The sequence below is a fragment of the Lissotriton vulgaris genome, chromosome 2_1 (assembly GCF_964263255.1).
Source record: "Lissotriton vulgaris chromosome 2_1, aLisVul1.2, whole genome shotgun sequence".
NCBI classification, from domain to species: Eukaryota; Metazoa; Chordata; class Amphibia; order Caudata; family Salamandridae; genus Lissotriton; species Lissotriton vulgaris.
Window position 1 is genome coordinate 288,291,379 of NC_141687.1, and position 18,260 is coordinate 288,309,638.

At 43.7% G+C, this 18,260-nt stretch overlaps 1 protein-coding gene across 4 annotated transcripts in view; it reads right to left on the minus strand.

The window, feature by feature from the left end:
* Positions 1-18,260, minus strand: part of DHX40 (DEAH-box helicase 40) — a 377,067-nt gene that overhangs the window by 96,820 nt on the left and 261,987 nt on the right. For all 4 annotated transcript variants that reach the window (XM_086954961.1, XM_086954958.1, XM_086954959.1 and 1 more), the window contains one exon: positions 9,019-9,127. In XM_086954961.1, the coding sequence (XP_086811087.1) occupies positions 9,019-9,127 (109 nt within the window). The remainder of the gene's footprint in view (positions 1-9,018; positions 9,128-18,260) is intronic.

Consider the following 18,260-nt stretch of genomic DNA (forward strand, 5'->3'; position numbering starts at 1 on the left):
CGATAGGGCAAAAATGGTGTCATCTAATGAGGCATCTAATGAGGCAGATTCTTTGGACTTTTATTCAGTCTCAGAAAATTCAACCTCTTCTTGTGAGGACCTAGCTGTGCAGTACTCCAAACAGCTCTGTATGGAGGAAGTAGAAAGCGAGGTTGATGAAGAAGAAATTGATGATTTTTCAGAGGAGAGCCCTATAACTGTGAGAGGGGATGCTTCCACGATGGAGGGAGCTGCGGGAGGGTCTCAAGAAGGTCCAACTGGCGATATTACTTTAGAGACGATATACCAAACAATCTTGAACCATATGGACAAAACTGAGCAAGAAAGTTCAAAAATTCAAAACTCTTGCTGGAAGCTCCAAAACTCTATCCGTAGATTAGCAAAGTCACAGGCAGACTTCGGGGAAGGATTCACGGAGGTTGAAACGAGGATATCTAATATTGAGGATGAATTGCAAAAACAGAAAATTACAACGGAAACTTTAAGTGCTAACAAAGAGGATTTGTTATGGAAAATGGTTGATTATGAAAATCGCGCACGGCGCAACAATTTAAGACTGATGCAAATTCCTGAAGGAAAAGAAGGTCAAGATCCTCGTAAGTTTATAGTAGAACTGTTTCAAAAAGCATTTCCGGACTTGAATAAATGGGACTGGGAGCGAAAGATTGAGCGAGCCCATAGATATCCCCTTAATATCCAACTGAGATCTGGACAGAATGCTACCAAACCGAGACCTTTTTTAGTTGCATTTAATAGCTTTTGTGCTAGAGAAGAAGTATATATGCACACACGTCCAAACAGTAAAGGCCAGGGAGAAGGGTTTACTTTTTTTGCAACTTCGGACTACAGTAAATTTACTATGGATACTCGTTGGCAGCTCCGACAATTAGTGAGCCAATACCAAACAAAGGGAGCGCAAGCTTATATTATGAATCCGGCTAAGCTTAAAGTGATATATAAGGAGAATACTCGCTTTTTTACAAATGTTTCTGCAGCAAAAGAACATCTACAGAACATTTAGGACCCATAGACTACAATATGATTATTTGGAATATTTGAGCTGGTATTGATTCTGCTAAGAGACAAAGCATTCTGTATGAAATCAAAATCTCAATATAGAATGTCGCAAATTTGTTTATTTCTATAAAAGAAAAGGAATAGTTTAATATGTTAGGAATATTGTATAATTTAATTGTCTCAAAGATTTGGAGTAATATTAAGTAGTTTTTCTTTTCTTTAAATTGTAAGAACGAAGGTAAAAAAAAAAAAAAAATAAAGAAAAAAGACAAAGGGAAGAATGGAAAGAGGAAAAAAACAAAAACAAAAAAGGAAAAAAAACTGTGGGGTACGGGGGGGGGGCGGGTGGCTCATTCCATCACCAGGACCAGGAGTCCGAAAGCCTCTGTAAAGGAGGGTGGGGGAGGGGGAAGAGGGGCACAGGGGGTTATTGGTGGAGGAGGGCACTGGGGTTAAAGGGGGAAAAATTCACGTTGGGGTCAAAGACAAAGAAATTTAGCTTTAACAAGAGATTTCTAGAAAATGGTAGGTTGGGACATAGGATGGGGTGTACCAAAGTAATCTTTGATCATATAGAAGGTACAGAGGGCAGGAAATCATCGTAATGGGTAGTAATATTAAAATATGCTCTTTTAATGTCTCTGGACTCAACAACATAAATAAAAGGAAAAGGATTGCATCTGAAGTTCGCTTTTTGAAACCAGATATCTTGTGTTTACAGGAGACCCACCTCCCCTGGGAGAAAAGGGGGTTAGCCACTGAGTTAGGATATACAGTTTTGGTGGCATCTAAACAAACAGGATTGACAAGAGGGGTTATGATGTTGATAAAACCGAATGTAGGCTTACTTGTACGTAGCTTATCAGATAAATGGGGCAGATGGGTGATTGCAACATTAAATTTAGGAGGCACACATATTACGATATGCTCTATATATGGATCTAATATAGATGAGGGGGAAGTATTTAAATACTTAAATTCGGAGTTGGCTAACTGGGGCTCTCCCCTAGTGGTATGTGGTGACTTAAATATTAATTTAGCAGGGGGAGAATTGGAGGCGGGCCCGGAGAAATATAAAGGGCGTAAACCCAGGGTATTTAAAGCATTATATAACTTAGTTAAAGATCACGCGCTCGGTGATATCTGGAGTAAAAATTACCCAACATTACCCGGGTACACTTACTATTCCTCACCTCATAGAAAGTTTGTCCGTCTTCACTTCAATTTGTATTCAATCACTCACTAAGATTCAACTATATACCAGGGTAACATCGGATCACTCCCCACTAATAATCAAGATTCTTAAAATTGGGGAAATACGACAAAATCGGAGCTTTTCGTTTGATAGAAAATTGTGCTTGGATGCACAATATAGAGAACATATTGATAAATGGACAGCAGAGTTTCTACAGAATAATATGGGTTCCGCAAAAATTGAAATAATATGGGATATGTGGAAAGCTGGTTTTAGAGGGGAGCCAGTAAGTTTCGGATTTTATAATCAAAATCTGCAAAAGGGGAAGATGTTGGAAATGTATGACCAACTGAGTAAAGCGGAAGAAAACTTGATAAAAGAAATAGAGAAGAGAGATAATATGATTAAAATTCAGGAATGTGAAGGGATAATAGCTAAATGGCGTGCTAAGATCACAGGAATTTGGTGTGAGGAAATAGCTAAGAAATATTTAACATATAGAAGATACATCCACGAGTATGGAGAGTCTATAGGTAGGGCATTGGCCTTAAAATTAAAAATGAAGGATTCTGCCCGTCAAATTAGGAAAATGCAAGATAAAAACGGGGCAATAACTGAAAATCCAGAGAAAATATTGGAAATATTATACCAATTCTATACTGAACTATATACAAGTCAATCTAACCCCTCTTCTTCTGAAGCTTTTCTGCAGGAGGCTATAGTTAATAAAGTAACTGATGTTGAGAAAGAACTTTTAGATCAACCTTTCTCGATGGAGGAATTGGAAAGAGCAGTAAAAAATATTCCGAATGGGAAAGCTGCCGGACCCGACAGTATCCCAGGGGAGGTATATAAATGTTTTTTTGAACCCTTAAAAAACTTTATGTTGGAGATTTTTAGAAGGGCACAACTAGGGAGAGCCCCACAGTCCTGGGATGATGCTTCAATTGTAATATTTCCTAAAAAAGGGAAACCTCATATAGACCTATATCGTTGTTAAACTGCAATAGCAAAATGTATTCAAAGATGTTGGCAAACCGAATATCCAAGGTTATAACACCACTAGTATCATTGAACCAGCATGGGTTTATACCTAACAGAGGGACTATATCACATATTAACAAGGTGATTACTTTGATAGACATTGCAGAAATTGAGAAAAGAGACTTAGCGTTGATATTATTAGACGCTGAGAAAGCGTTTGACCGCGTAGAGTGGGCATAACTATGGGCAGTAATGCAAAGAATGGGATTCGGCAAACACTTTTTAAAAGCAATAAAAACATTATATCATTCACCTAACGCAAGAGTTGTAGCTATTGGTAGAAAATCGGAAAAGATAAATATTACAAGAGTTACTCGTCAGGGGTGCCCCTGCTCCCCACTTCTTTTTACGTTATTTATTAATCCATTTTTATTAAAACTATCACAATCACCACATATCAAACCATTTTTAGTCTCATCTATACCCCACTCAGTATTCGCATACGCGGATGACATTGCCATCATTACAACAGACCCAAGACTCGCTTTGATAGAGATTGAACGCTTGGCTATAGATTTTGGAAATAGCTCTGGTTATAAATTAAACGCCGCAAAAACACAGGTGCTTTGCTCGGACTCCGTTCAATTTAACGACCACGGGGTCACCCATGAAGTAACATATTTAGGAATAATAATTAAATCCCATACACAAGAGATAGTAGAGGTTAACTGGGATAAAACAATGTTACAAATTAAGCAATCCTTAGATAGGTGGGAGAGACTTCAACTATCTAGAATAAGGAGAGGCAACATCATCAAGATGAACGTATTAGCAAAGATTTTATATCTGTATCGTTGTATCCCTTTAGAGATACCCTTAAGCCATATATATAAATTACAAAATCTATGTACAAAATTCTTTTGGGCACCTAGAAAAACAAGACGAGCAATGAAATGGTTGACTTTGCCCATAGAGAGAGGAGGGCGTGGGATTCCGGATGTGTTCTATTATTATGTCTGTTTTTTACAAAGAATGAGAATTTTGTTGACGGGACAACGAATTGAGGATCCGGCAGAATCCCCGTCGATATTTTATTTATTACTAGGGGAACAGGCGAAGGGATGTTTGTTAAAAGAACTGGAGGGGCATTACTACAAACACACTCGATTTAAGGTGCTTGAATCTGGATTTAAAGTCTGGAGAAAGGTAACTAGGATATTGAAGTTTGAAAGAATTGTGTATCATACTCCCTTCTCTGCGGAAAAATTATTACCATCAATATTTTGGGATAATGTAACAAAGGAATGGGGCAGGAAAGGTATGAGTAAAATTGGAGATCTATATAATACTGATGGAAATTTCAAATCTTTTTCTAATATATCCGCCAAATTCCATATACCTCAGTCATCGTTTTTTAAATATCTCCAAATTAGAGATTTGTTTAAAGAAACTAAATAGACTTAGTCCTAATAAGTTAATAGAGGCTATTCAATAAAAAAAAGGATTGGTATACTTTATCGATTGATGTTGGATTACAAGCCAGATGACTTAAATAAACATAATGTTTATTGGCAGAATCAACTAGAGGAAATTGATCTAAATATTGTGGACTATATAAAGATGGCGAAGGATATATGCTTGTCCGCCAATTTGAAAGCTCAGGTATACAAGACAATATTTAGATTATATTACACTCCTAAACGCATGGCAACATGGGGGCCTATGTATGATGGAAAATGCTTTCGTTGCGGAGGGGAAGACGCAGATAATGTTCATGTCTTTTATAAATGTCCGAAATTGTTACTTTCATATTAAATATGGAAAAATGTATATCCATGGTCATCCACTATCTGCTTAAAATATCCCCAGCACTTATGTTAATAGGGGGAGGACAAAGCGTCAATGATAATGAGAACATATGTAAATACAAGAACTTTTTATTTATGGCTATGTCAATCGCTAGATTATGTATAGCTACAGAATGGTTAAAACCTGAAGCACCAACGTTTGAATTTTGGAGAAGGAAAATGTTGAATATATATGAGTTAGAATGGAATTTGTATGCCTTTAAGGGAATTAGGAAAAAACGATTAGGTATATTGACTTGGGGTATGCTCAAAGAGTATTTAGATGAATAATTGCTTTCTTTCTTGTATTACAAGGAACCTATCCTCCCCCATCTACCTGTTACAATCAAATATAAATGTAAAAGATTGTTTATTTTTATTTTAAAGCTTTTGAATGTATTATTTGTATTGTCATATGACCCAACGACGGTAATAAATAAATATTAAAAAAAAAAAAAAAGAAGGATTCAGCCCTTGGTCTGCTGCTTTTCTACCTCTATGCTACATATCTTGACGGTATTATTTCTTCTTCTGGTTTCTCTTCTGTATGCAAATCATCACCTCTTTTCAGCCACGTCCAGCAAGATCGAGTCTCTGACTACCTCATCGCCATCTGGCATTAGATGGCTTTATGCTCTCTTATGCTAAACTCTCAGATGGATATGATCTATTTCCCTATTAAAGCTTCACATACATGTCCTACAAACCCCATACAATTTTCACTGGACACCATCAGCTATAAACTTTGGAATATTTTTTAACTCTACCATGCACTGGGAGTCCTGAAGACCTACTACTGAAGATCTGCAAAATCTGCCCTAAAAATCCCCATCTAAAGCCAAAGCATTGATCGTTGCACCGTACTGAGTAAACTGGAATACTACAACAGCTCCCAAAACAGCTCAAGCTCAGAAGCTGAAGCAGAGCAACATCTGACCTTGTCTGATGACCATACACGTTAGTTATAGACCTTTGGTAACAACTTTACGCTTTAGGGGAAATTCAACTTTCTCATACAGTTAAATTACACAAAACGTTTATTGAGTAACACCAACCTAAACTGCTAATTGGCAAGGTCTAATCCTTGTCCAGCTCTCCTCAGAGCTTTGACCTGCTAAGACTTCTTTATATATATTTGGTGATTGTAAGAAATCTTGATTATTATTTGGAGTGGGTGACTACCCACCTCAAGGAATTATCAAAATCCTCAAAGTCACTAAATTAACCTGAACCCCACCCCCACTCCCCCGGTAGCTGTGGCTCAGACCAGACAGGCTTAACTTAAGGCAATGTGTAAAGTATTGATGTAGTGCCAAAATAGTAATAAAGTCAAAATACAAAACAATACAAGTTCTACATCAATTTAGAAAAATTCTGTAAAATGTAATATAGATATGATTTTTTAAAGTTTTAAGTAGGAATAGTGGAAAGACCCATAAAGTGGCAATGATAGTCAATGGTAGCTGTAGACCAGAGCTTAGGTGCAATTTGAAGCTAGTATGGAACGCAAGGCTGATACATCACCCAGGTTCGTCCTGGTGTAAGATTTACCTTCTAAGTCCTTTGAGTCCCAATCCACCACAGGAATACACTTCTACAGCCCTCCAGGACCTTAGGAGTTGCACTTAGAGACTCTCAGGTTGTCAGGCAAAGCTCAACAGCTGGAGCCGGTCTAGGTCCAGTTGCCATTGGTCAACTGAGCAGTTGCATGAAAGGCCTCTTGTAGCTTGTTGTATCTGTTCTATTTGTCCTCAGGTTCAGGAGTGTTCTGAAGTGGGTGCCTAGAGATGCCACATTTATGTCCAACACAAGCTAATGCGTGGGAATGACACCTAAGCACACCCTACCCAATGGGGTAAAACTTTTTGGGGTAAACGCTATCCACCGTGGGCATTTTGAAGAGAGCAAAATCTTCTCTCACATTAAACTTGGGCTCTCAGGGCTGGTGGTATGTGGAAAGTGTTCTATGGTAATCCTAGTGTCTTCCCACATCTATCACAAAAATCAGTTTAAAGCAGCCACTGGGCCCCCAATAAACACAAACAAAAGTCAGGTAGGACAAGAGCAAGGCTTTCCAGCAACCAGACAGTGGCTTCCTGTCCATTCAAGTGCACTGGAGTGCAATATGTAAACCCCGCAGACTGGTCAAGCAGGATTTGATACTGCAGTGCCAAAAAGGATGCCCAAAGCTTCCACAATGCCTATTCAGTGAGGTTCAGAGGAGTCCTCTCTGCCTATTTAGGTCAGTCTATTGTTTAATCCTGGAAGGCATTTCTCACTAATTTAAATGCTGGAAGAAGTTGGAGAGCAAATGCAAATTCACCTTCAGGAACTTCAGGCAGGGAAAAGATAAGCTTCTAAGAGTTATTTTTCCTTACTATGTATCTTTTCCATTGAAGTGAATGTTAAATAACTATTAATAGTTCCTTAATTATTTTTCTTGCCAGTCACATTTTGGAGACACAGTACAAGTGAAAACTGGTGAAATTAGCTTTTGGGTGCTACTCCCTGTAAGAACATGTTAACATACAATTTCTACATGTCCTACTTTTAAATACCATTCACCCTGCCTGGTGGTCTACAAGACCTACAAAGGGGTGACTTATTCATTTTTAAAATGAAGGATTTCCCCCCCCGTCAAAATAGTTTACTATGACAGGTTGAACTGCAGTTTTTCCACTGCAAGAGTCAGGGTACAATGATAGGCCTAAAGCCATGATTTACACTGTCGCTGTAGTGGATGGCACAGTGGATGATGCAGTGCACTAGTGAGTTAACTTACAGGCCTTGGGTACACTTTGTCTCATATACTAGGGACGTGTAGGTAAGTTAAATGTGCTAATCAGAAGCATACAAATGTCATCACGTTGAAAGGCGGAGCACCTGCACTTTACCCCTAGACAGCAGGGATAAAGTGCAGAGTTCGACAGTCAGCAAAAAACTGTTGAAAAATCTGTGGGACATCACACAGAAGCTGGTCACTTACTACAGTGATTAGGACATTTTTTTTCTAACTACTCTTCAACTTTTGCAGCACCTACAATTAAACACTATCAAAGAGTATTTGGGCAACATATACAGGGCATACAAAGTCACAAAGCAAATGGGACAATAAGGGGGATTTACAGTAGTTATTGGTATTGCAGACGAAGGATAGAGAGCAGTGGGGGTACATTAGATAAAGAATGGATGCTGGGGTGGTGTTTATAGCCTGGGTCTGCTGCTTATAGGCATGGTCGGGCAGTGACAAATGCTGGGTTGACAGAAGCAAGACTGGGATGTCCAGAATCCAGGTGACTGCACTGTAACAAGATGCTTCTTGAAGACATTAGTTGTCCTGGGTTGACAATGTTTAGAGGAAATAGAGCCTGGTGGATCTGAACTGGCATAGTTTTCCAGTTCTTAAAAGCATATAATATTTATCTCCTCTTCCTCAGTTTATGTACCAATAATAATGCCAAAGTTATAAATCCTTTTATTTTTAGAATTTCCTTTTTTTCATATTTCTTTAACTGTTCTGAACTGTATTGTTTGGAGCATTGCCCTTTCAGCGCTTCAAGCAGGGTTCTACTCGAAAAGGAAACAAAGTTATTTAAATTAAATAAAATAAAAAAATACAATTAACCAGGTGAGATGTGGTTCATTTCAGTTTGTTAATAGTTGAGTCCAGGTACAACGAGAAATCAGGTGTGGTGTTAAACCCTTTTCACTTGGACAATGATGTTCTTGTACAAGGCCTCACAGCTGTGAGTTGAGGAATCAAAATATACATTGCTTCGATTTGTATGTAGCTATTTGCAACCTGACAACCAGGTGCTATAAATTAAGGTCTTTGAAAGCACAGAGGTGCATTACAGGGTTTTGGACTCAATATTTCTTAGGTTTTCTACAAGTCTGTGTTATTTTGTGGCTGACTGCAGTGCTGAACAGAATTGCAAACTTAAACAAAAACTAGTGAGAGAAGTGAGTTCTCACCTGTTTCAGTCTCTGAGTGACTTCTTGCAGCTGCCTTTCAACGCTAAGTGCAGACTTCAAAGCCCTCCAGTGTATAAAGTTTTGCTGACACCAACGGGCAGGTGATGTACTAAACATAGGAAACACAAAATTGGGTTGATACATGCAAAATATATATATTCTCTATCAAGACACCAAGAGTAGAAAAATTATAATTTATTCCAAATTACCTGCCTATGGTGAAATAAGCAAGCTTAACAAATACCAGCACTACCCAGTAATGATTTTCATACCTGCATCTTTTGCTAGGGCTTCCATTCTAGGAAGAAAAACCAGATGACGGGGAGATGTGTGGGAATATATGATAAGAAGAACTCCATCTAATTGAAGACTCTTCACCTTTAAACTATCCCTTTGCGGCAGTTTCACAGGAGCTACTAGTTCCTCAAAGTAGGCCAGGAGCATTTCCAGTTTGTCCTGCTCGCTTTTTAAAAACTATTTTATTAACATTTTTAAACGCAATACATAGACTATCAAAATCAGAAGTGCAAAGACATAAAACATACGTTGCTTTAATGAAGTTAACATGGTTATATATAGTGTTAACACCTGTAGGGCTGCAATGAGGTTGGTCCTCTCCGGGTTACCTGTATTTACAGCTAGTTTTAAAAGCTCGGCTCTGGGAAAGGTGTCAAGGGAACAAAGACGCCTGGGGACAAGAAGGATGGGGGTAGGCGGGGGAAATGGGTGGGTCTCCTATCTCTCTTCAATTCTCGGGCTATGCCTCATTATTGTGTGTTCGTCCTCCTCCTCTTCTACATTTAGCCCGTAGAATTTTATCCAGTGGGTCCAGATCTTGCGAAACCTTTGGGGGCAACCTCTCGCCTAGTAGGTCCCTTTTTCGGCTATCATGCAGAGGTCCATATAGGTCCTCCACTCATTAAATATGGGTGGGCTTGGGTTTCTGCATAAAGCAATATGCGGTCGTCTGAAAGGGCGCCTTCACTATCTTTAAAACTAGTAATTTCTGGGTGCTTACTAATTATGCAGGCCAACAGTTCCAAGACACGCGCAAATAGTAGTCAGGACAGGGGATAACCCTGCCGGGTGCCTCTCTGGACCCGCAAGTTCTCCGAGGTTGTTCCATTAACTTGGACCCTGACAACAGGGTTGGTGTAGAGCAGTTCCACCCGCGCTATGAAGGCTGGGCCGAATCCAAACTACACCAGGGTTTGCTTCAGAGATGGCCAGTGTACCGTATCAAAGGCCTTCTCTGTATCTAGGGAGAGAAACACGTGTGCCGCGGATATATTTTTTACAGTGTACAGCCGATTAGCTAGTCGGCGGAGATTAAGTCTTGTGGCGAGCTGTGGCACGAAGCTGGACTGGTCCCAGTGGAGAAGGGATGATATTACCGTCAGGAGGCGTGTCGCTAACACAGTGGCAAGTATTTTTGTTTCCACATTCAATAAAGACATGGGCCCATAGGACCCACATTGTATTGGAGGTTTTCCTGGTTTATGGATCACCACCACTGGGCCCCTTTGCAGGTCTGGCAGGAGTATCTTTTCTTCTAAGGAAGCCTGGGACATGTTCAGGAGGTGTAGGGCCAATAGGCTGGCGTTGTGTTTAAAGAATTCTGCCGGGAGCCCGTTCGGGCCAGGGACCTTCCCCGACTTTTGTTTGCCAACCGCATCCTGTACTTCCTCGAGGGTCAAATCTCCCTCCAAAACTCTCTATCCTCCTGAGAGAGGGTGGGGGTCTCCACTGTTTGCAGGTATGAGTCTATTTGAGGGGCACTTGAAAGGCGGTCTGGCTCTGTATAGCTCTGTATAATAATAGGCAAAGGCGTTTGCTATGTCTGGGGACGTAGTGTATATCTTGCCCTGTTCTTGTATTGTGGCAACCAGTCCCGCTCCCTCTTGCTCAGCCAAGCCAATAGCTTTTTTTCTGCTCTATCTTCTGCATCATATAGCCGGTGTTGTGTGGCCAAGAGTTGGGTTGTCACTTCCTGGTGATTAGGCTTTTGTATCCCCTCCGGGTTTCCTCTACCTGTCGCAGCATGTGGTGGCCTGTACATGCAGCTATGTGCTTCTCTAGTTCTAAGAGTCTATGCTCGAGGGTCTCCATCTACGGGGTCTGCTTCTTTTTTTAATGAGCTATGACAATTTTATTATTAAACTGCATGATTACTTAAAATCTTTACAGTGTAAAAATGAAAGAAATAAGAAAAGAAAAGAATAAAAAGCTTTATAAACGTCCCGACTCCCCCACTCTCAAGTCCCATCCAAACATAAAAGTGAGAGTCACTTTAAGTTAAAATACTAACATATTAGTCCTGATTGGATGTCCAAAACTGGGTTTTTTAAAAAGGAGTGATGCATAGGTTATACAAGTGTTTCCCAGCTGATAAAGGGGGGCACATTTCGGTAGAGTCAGTCCATGTACCAAGGGCTGTTGACGAAAGATGGATTCTTCGTGGATCTTTAAACCAGACCAAGTTCGATAACTGGGACAGAAGGCTTCCAGTTACTTTGCAGACAATACCGTTAAGTGGGAGTCGAGTGCCATTTTTACCTGGTGTATAAATTTCCCAACTCTGGCTAGCAAACAGGTCGTGGAGACTGAGAGGCACCAGTCCGAGGCCTCTCTACAAGTTCTATGGGCCGTGTTCCTTAAAATCGGAAGCAGCAAGCGATGGCGGTCATTGGCCAGCTTTGTGCAGCAGCACAGCAAGTGTAGCCAGGATTCCCTACGGTAATTGCATAGGCGACAGGCCAAGGTGCCATCCGTACGGGCCCATTTGGGGTTGAAGTCCATGATCCTGAGGGCCAAAAGTCGAAAGTACAAAATTTTCTTTCTCGCGTAAGTGGATACCGGATCTTGCAGGTAAGGTTGGGGTTTACCTGGAATATATGATTTGTCCAGGGCCTGAGTTAGTGGATTTTGCCGAAGAGATGCAAGGTCAAGTTCAAAGGAGATAATCCGGACTTGGCGCTTAACAGCTTGGGCCCAGGCTGAGAAAGGAATTTCGTGCAGGGGCAAACTCCTTTTTTCGATTTTCAATGCTGCAATGGCTTGTCCTACCTTTAAGTACCAGGGGGAGCCCACCTCATCAAAGATTGATCTTAGAGAGTGCTTTAGCGAATGTACTAGTGCTTTCAATACTCTAATATAGAGTTTTAAAAGGTCCCCCAGTAATGCCAGCTCCGGTCGCTTAAGGCCTATTTCTTGCCTTAATCTAGTGTTCCTTGCGTATCTAGGGGCCTGTAGCACCAACTTATAGGCTTTCGCCTGGGCCGCGTTGACCACTTTGTCAAATGCACCAGGGTAGGCTATGTGCCCATATGCAATGGCAGGGATCAGTTTTGCCCGGAGCACTGACAACATTGGTTCTGCTGAGGGACTGTCCAAGCGGTGGCTTAAGCGTCTTAGCGACAGAATGGTTTTGTCAATTTTGGGTTTAAGCTCCTTCAGATGTCTGGCTGCAGAGGCACTCTCAGAGACCCAGGTGCCCAGATAGTTGTAGGATGGGGCGGTGACGATACGGTGCTCCCCCAGAGACCATGAAGCTTCTTTTTTGAGGGGGTATTTGCCAAAAATGACAATTTTGGTCTTGCCCACGTTGATCCATAAGTCATTTGACTTATTGTATGATGCCAAACTGCTTAGGGCTCTTTGGAGCCCCACCCTAGTGTGGTCCATGATCACCGTGTCGTCTGCATACTGGAGTGTTCCCAAGACGAGCCTCCCCAGTTTTGGAGGTGCTAAGTTGGCATCTTTCAGAGCTGTCCCCATGTCCGCAGTATACAAGTTGAAAAGCATGGGGGCCAAGACGCACCCCTGCTTGAGGCCCGAGTTGGTTTCAATTCTTGCAGTTGTTATTGTAGGGCTTAGCTTCACCTTGACCCAGGTGCCCTCATAGAGCGCTTTTATAGCTTTTAGTAGAGCCTGTGGTAACCCCCACGAGTCGAGTTTTGCCCAGAGCCGGCCCCTGTTCACTCGATCAAAGGCTGTGGAGTAGTCTATGAAACAGCAGAACAGGGGCGGTTTGTTCCTCATATTGGCCTTCTTCGCAAGGTAGGAAAGGGCTAAGATGTTGTCAAGAGTGGAGCTGTGAGCCCTAAAGCCGGTCTGTGTGGGCGGGAGAATACCGTTCTTGTCCACCCAGTCCTCCAGATCCCTGAGAAGAAGGCGGGCATATATCTTTGCTTCTACGTCGAGGAGAGCTATAAGCCTATAATTGGCCGGGTTCGTGTGGTCCCCCTTTTTGTAGATGGGGAATAGAATAGAACCTTTCCAAGAGGATGGCAACGTTGCCGTGGCAAAAGAATGGTTAAATAAAGGGGTAAGTCTGGATGCAAAAAAGGCTGAGGCAGTTTTCAGAACCTGGGCCGGAATCCCATTTGGGCCTGGAGCGCCGTCAGTTCTAATGGCCTTGATGCACTTTAGTACCTCCATTTCTGTGAACGATCCGGTGCAGGTCCGATTTACGCCTTCTGACATAACTCTTTCGGGTTCGATAATTTCCGCCGCCACCTTGGACCACGCACGACTTCCTGCAGTGGCATGATTTGACTTGCAGGTATACAGCCCCTTGGCATGCTGTTCCCACACTTTCCCTGCAACACTATTTTCCTTTTGCTCTCCTCTAGGGGTCAGACTATTGATGAAACGCCAAAGCTTGCTATTGTCATTTCCTTTAATTAAGGAGAACACAGTCAACCAATTCTGTTCAGTCTGCCGTTTTTTGTGGGCCCAGACTTTCTTTTTATAGTCAGTTCGCTGAGCAGCAATGGAGTATCTCCCTGTCAGATGAGTGCCTTTCTTTTGTGCCCTAATTGCCTTATTTAGATCTCGCTTACACTGTGACAGGCACCACGAAGTTACACAGCGAGAATTAGAGTGGAATTGGCGACTTCTTGGGTGACGGTTATTGCCCAGACGTTCCAATAAATCGGAGGTCAGAGTTTCCCAGAGGTGAATGGGGTTCTTAGTTTGAACTGGGTTAGGTTCTTCCTCTCTTCTAGCTACATAGTCTAGCAGGCTATGTCTGAGATTGATTGACCATTTTATTCTTTTAAGCACTTTGTGATGTTCCTCCCCCGTGGTAGTTCCAATAACTACTTGTAATTCTGCTTGTACCCGCGCCAGATTGAATGTGGCGCGGAGGGGCCTATGATCGCTTTCCTCTCTGTCGTCCACTGTGAAGTTGCAAAGATTGTGGACAAGCCCTTCATTGATAAAGATGTAGTCTATAGTAGAGACATTTCTAAAGGTCGGAATGGGGGTCCATTCAGGTAGGGTCTTTTTTTGTATTCTATGGGTGGAGTGCAGCTTAAAATTTGCGAGAAATTCAGTCAGTAGGGCTGACTTCTTGCTTGATGGAGCCTCCGAAATTAAACCCAAGCCTCTGTGATTAAAGTCGCCCGCGATTATTACGTCTTGGTCCTTCCAATTTATTAAAAGATCTTCCAAAATTGAAATGAGTGAATCCATGGCCTGGGAGGATTGATACTTGTTTGGATTGAAATAACAATTAATTAGTAGAAGGGGGCGAGATTTTTGACCCGGTGACAACCCACTGATTATGATGGCTTGAAGATCAGGAGACCCCAACTTTAATTCAGTTGTGTTAATTTTGCACGCATGACTTACGTAGATAGAAAGACCCCCTGACGGGCGTCCAAAGATTGTCCTTTTGGTCGCTGGTTTAAAATGTTCGTAAAAGCCACCAATGGCGGTCGTTGCCCTTGCCCAGGTTTCCTGAATACACAGTATGTCCCCCTGTGCGAGGTAATCAGATGTAGTTATGTCCCTGAAGATGTTGCTCACCCCCGCAATGTTCCATGAAATAATGGATAACTCGCGGACTAGGCCCCTGAGGCGGTTTGAACAGGCGTTATTTGCATAGCTGTATATTAGGTCAGGGACGCTGTCTCCATGTGGCCTCCAGGTGATCCGATGTCTGGAGGTGCCGCTGCACGCTCCGTTGCCCGTCGTTTTGCTGGATTTTGATTTTTAGCGGGGTTTTTGCCCGCCCTGATTTCGCCCCTATTTCTGGGCGGGTGTACCTTATGCCTTTAAGAATGGATGACGGTTCGTGTGTGTCCTGTTGCGGCAACAGGACGTGTGGATATTTCAATGTTCTTGGCGCAACGACTTCAATGCCCCATTCAGCGAACTGTGTTGCTTCCTTAAGGACAGCCTGTTGGACGTGCTGACTCGCAAGTCCGATAATGGTGGAATCGTCATGAGTGTCTGTCTCCAGTCTCTTGAATATCACCCACTCAATATTTTCTGAGGTGATTTGGGCCAGCGAGGCAATATGGCCGAAGAGGCGGACGATATTGGACCTGTTCAAGATGTCAAATGAGCCTTTTGCTGTATACCTTGGGGTTAACTGCAGCTCAAAGGTGGATTGTTTGTTTTTTTGTGTGATGGAGCACAAACTCACCCCTTCTCCCTGGAGCTTTAGCCTCGGGTTATTGAAATTTAAAGGATTTATGAGAGTGGATTCAGGCTGCTGCCCGTTGGGCCCCACGCTTGATTGGCCTTCCACACTCGGACATCCTTGCCACTCCCCCTGGTCTGATGTTGAATTTAGGTAATTTTTGAGTGCGACTCCTGGTTGCGGATTCCCTTGCCTCTCAGTTGGTAGACCTACCACTCTTGACAGTACTGGTTGTGCACCCTGTTGTAGTTTGGGATTTGTTACAGACTCATGTTTCAGAACCCAACCGGAAGGGCTGGGGGCACTTAAAGGTGCTGAGACGGCCACCTGTGAAGGCCTTTGTTGAAGAGCCTCATTAGTTTGACCCTCCATGAGAGGGATTTGTTGACTTTGGGCCTCACTGCAAACAAGAGGTGCGTCACATGGCTTGCCCATTTTAGACACCTGCTTGGGTATGAAAATGGGGAAGAGTGGTTTGGGGATACGTTTAGTTTCAGTGTCGCCCAGGGTTAATACCACAGAGGATGTGTTTCTGCTTCTAGCTTTGGACTTCTTAAGTTGTTTTTTAAGTCTTTTTTTGGCTCTCCTTGATAACGGAGCTTTGGTACTTGCTAATGCTCCTTCCACCCTCTCCACTTGAGGGGTAGTAACAGACAGGTCATCACTAACGATCTCGAGATCCGAGTCCTCGGGGTCACCATTCCCTTTATTGGCCGAAGTAAAGTTAATGCGGGGCCCTACTAGGGGAACCTTTGTGGCGCTATTGCCCGTTGTGCTGAGGGTTGCTGTTTCGGCTTGCTCTGTCGTCTGTGGTGGTAGCTTTTGTGCGGCTTGTTCTTGCGTGGTTATCGCGCCCTGACCCCTAGCTAATGCAAGCATCTCTTTTAAGACTTCAGGTAGACTTGCCCATTTATCTATTAAGACGTCACAGGAATTGGTGCTGGCGGCATGAGCTTGATGGATGTTAAGTTGGACTTCCAGCTTTGCCAGCTTATCATCTTGGCACACCAAATGTTGGGCTATCGACTGCAAAAGATCGATTTGGAGTTCCATCTTTGCGGACTGCCATAGCAGTGCCCTAGCCATTGTGTCCTGGGCTTCTCTTATTGCAGACAAGTTAAGGTCTTTGAAGGTGTGTTCATCAATTGGGTGTGTTAAGTCTTGGTGATGAGTTAGACTCAGCGGACTCCAACCCTCCGTTTGTGCAGTTCTCGGGGTCTTAGCTCTTCCTAAATTAATGGGGGTAGTTTCAAGTGTTCGTTCAATGGTCTGTTCCAATTTTAGTAAGAACGAAGTTGTTGGAACCTCCGTACCCTGAGGGATTGGCCTCTGTATTTCCCTAGGTGTCACAATTGCATTCAGACCCTTGCCTGTGCCTGTGCTCTTTGGGGAGGAGGATGCGACAGCCTCGCTTGTCCTCCCAGTGTCTGAATCCACGTTTGCCCCCAGAGTTGGCCTATCGTGAATGTCGGCAGTGACCCTAATCGGGCTCTTTGTCCTGGCCTCTGGCTGAAAACAAGCTTCAAGGCTCCCAGGTGACTCAAAGTTAACAGGCTCGCAGGAGTGAGAGTCCCCTGGGACCAGGTGGATCTTTGGGATCCCAGGAATGGCATTGGTCGCTGGATCTTGTGACGTTTCATCCAAAGGTGAGGGGCTGTTTGAGGCCTGAAAGAATTGAGTGATAAGGCCTTGGGGGAGGGAGTTGCCAGTGACCAGGTCCTGGGATTTTTGGGTACTTATGCTTCTGGTTATCCTTCTTTGTGCTAGACTCTCAGGGTTCACTTCCCCCTCATCCTCCGTGCAGGATTTAGTCTTCCTCAGCGTCATCTCTTTTTGCGCCGTTTGCTGGGGAAAGGGCTAGGCTTGGCTTGTTTGTGCCTGATTGTGCTGGGGGGGAGGGAGGGTTAGCAAGCGGTGCACGCGAGGGGGGCTGCAAGCTGGAGACCTAGTCTACCAACCCCTCAGACCGCTCCCTCTGGCTCTTACTTGGCGGCGGCCTCTAACAGCTGCCGCGCTTGCCTCCACCTCTCACCTCTTGTCTACCGCGTCGACAGGTGCACAGATGCACAAGCTGGTCTCAGTGGCTCCTGCGACTCCCGCCAACTCAGGGGTAGCCCTGGCTGCTACTGATATCTGGGCTGCTGAGTGTTCCTGCGGCTTCTGGAATGCTCCTGCCGCTGTAGGGGACCTTGCTGCAATCCTCCTCCGCTATCCAGACTGGCCCCTATGCTGACCAAGAGCTCTCGTGACCCCGGCCGGCTGCCTGCCGAGGGCTCCCGCCACTACCAGGCTGCTCCCGATTTTTGCTGCGAAGAATGGACTAGGTCAGGAATCCTTGCCTGTCCGACACGCCGTCCTCCAACACTCTACTGCCAAGCCAGCAAACAGCAGGTGGGTCCCAAATTGCAGGTTGCAGAGGGGGAGACTCAATGTTCCGCCAGAGGGTTCCCAACCCCGGTGGCAGGTGCTGGCAGGTGGCTGGCAGTGGTGCACTCGGGGAGAATTTATCTAAAGCAAAGTTCTGTAAAGCCACGAGGCTGTGAGGTTAAAGATGCCACAGGATGCTGAGGCACCGGTAGTGCTGTGCTGTGCTGTGCTGTTTGTGCCGGTAAATTGCCTTGTTTACCTTGTGATGGTTGAAACGGCAGATGGAGACGAGTGACGGATGTGAAGCCGAGGATCGGCCGCCGCCCGGCAGCCTGCTTTCCTTTACTTTCCTACGGAGGTTTTCTGCTTCCCTCTGTGGCAGCAGCAGCACTGCACTCGCCTCGAGGATGTGAAGCCGAGGGCCGGCCGCCGCCCGACCGGC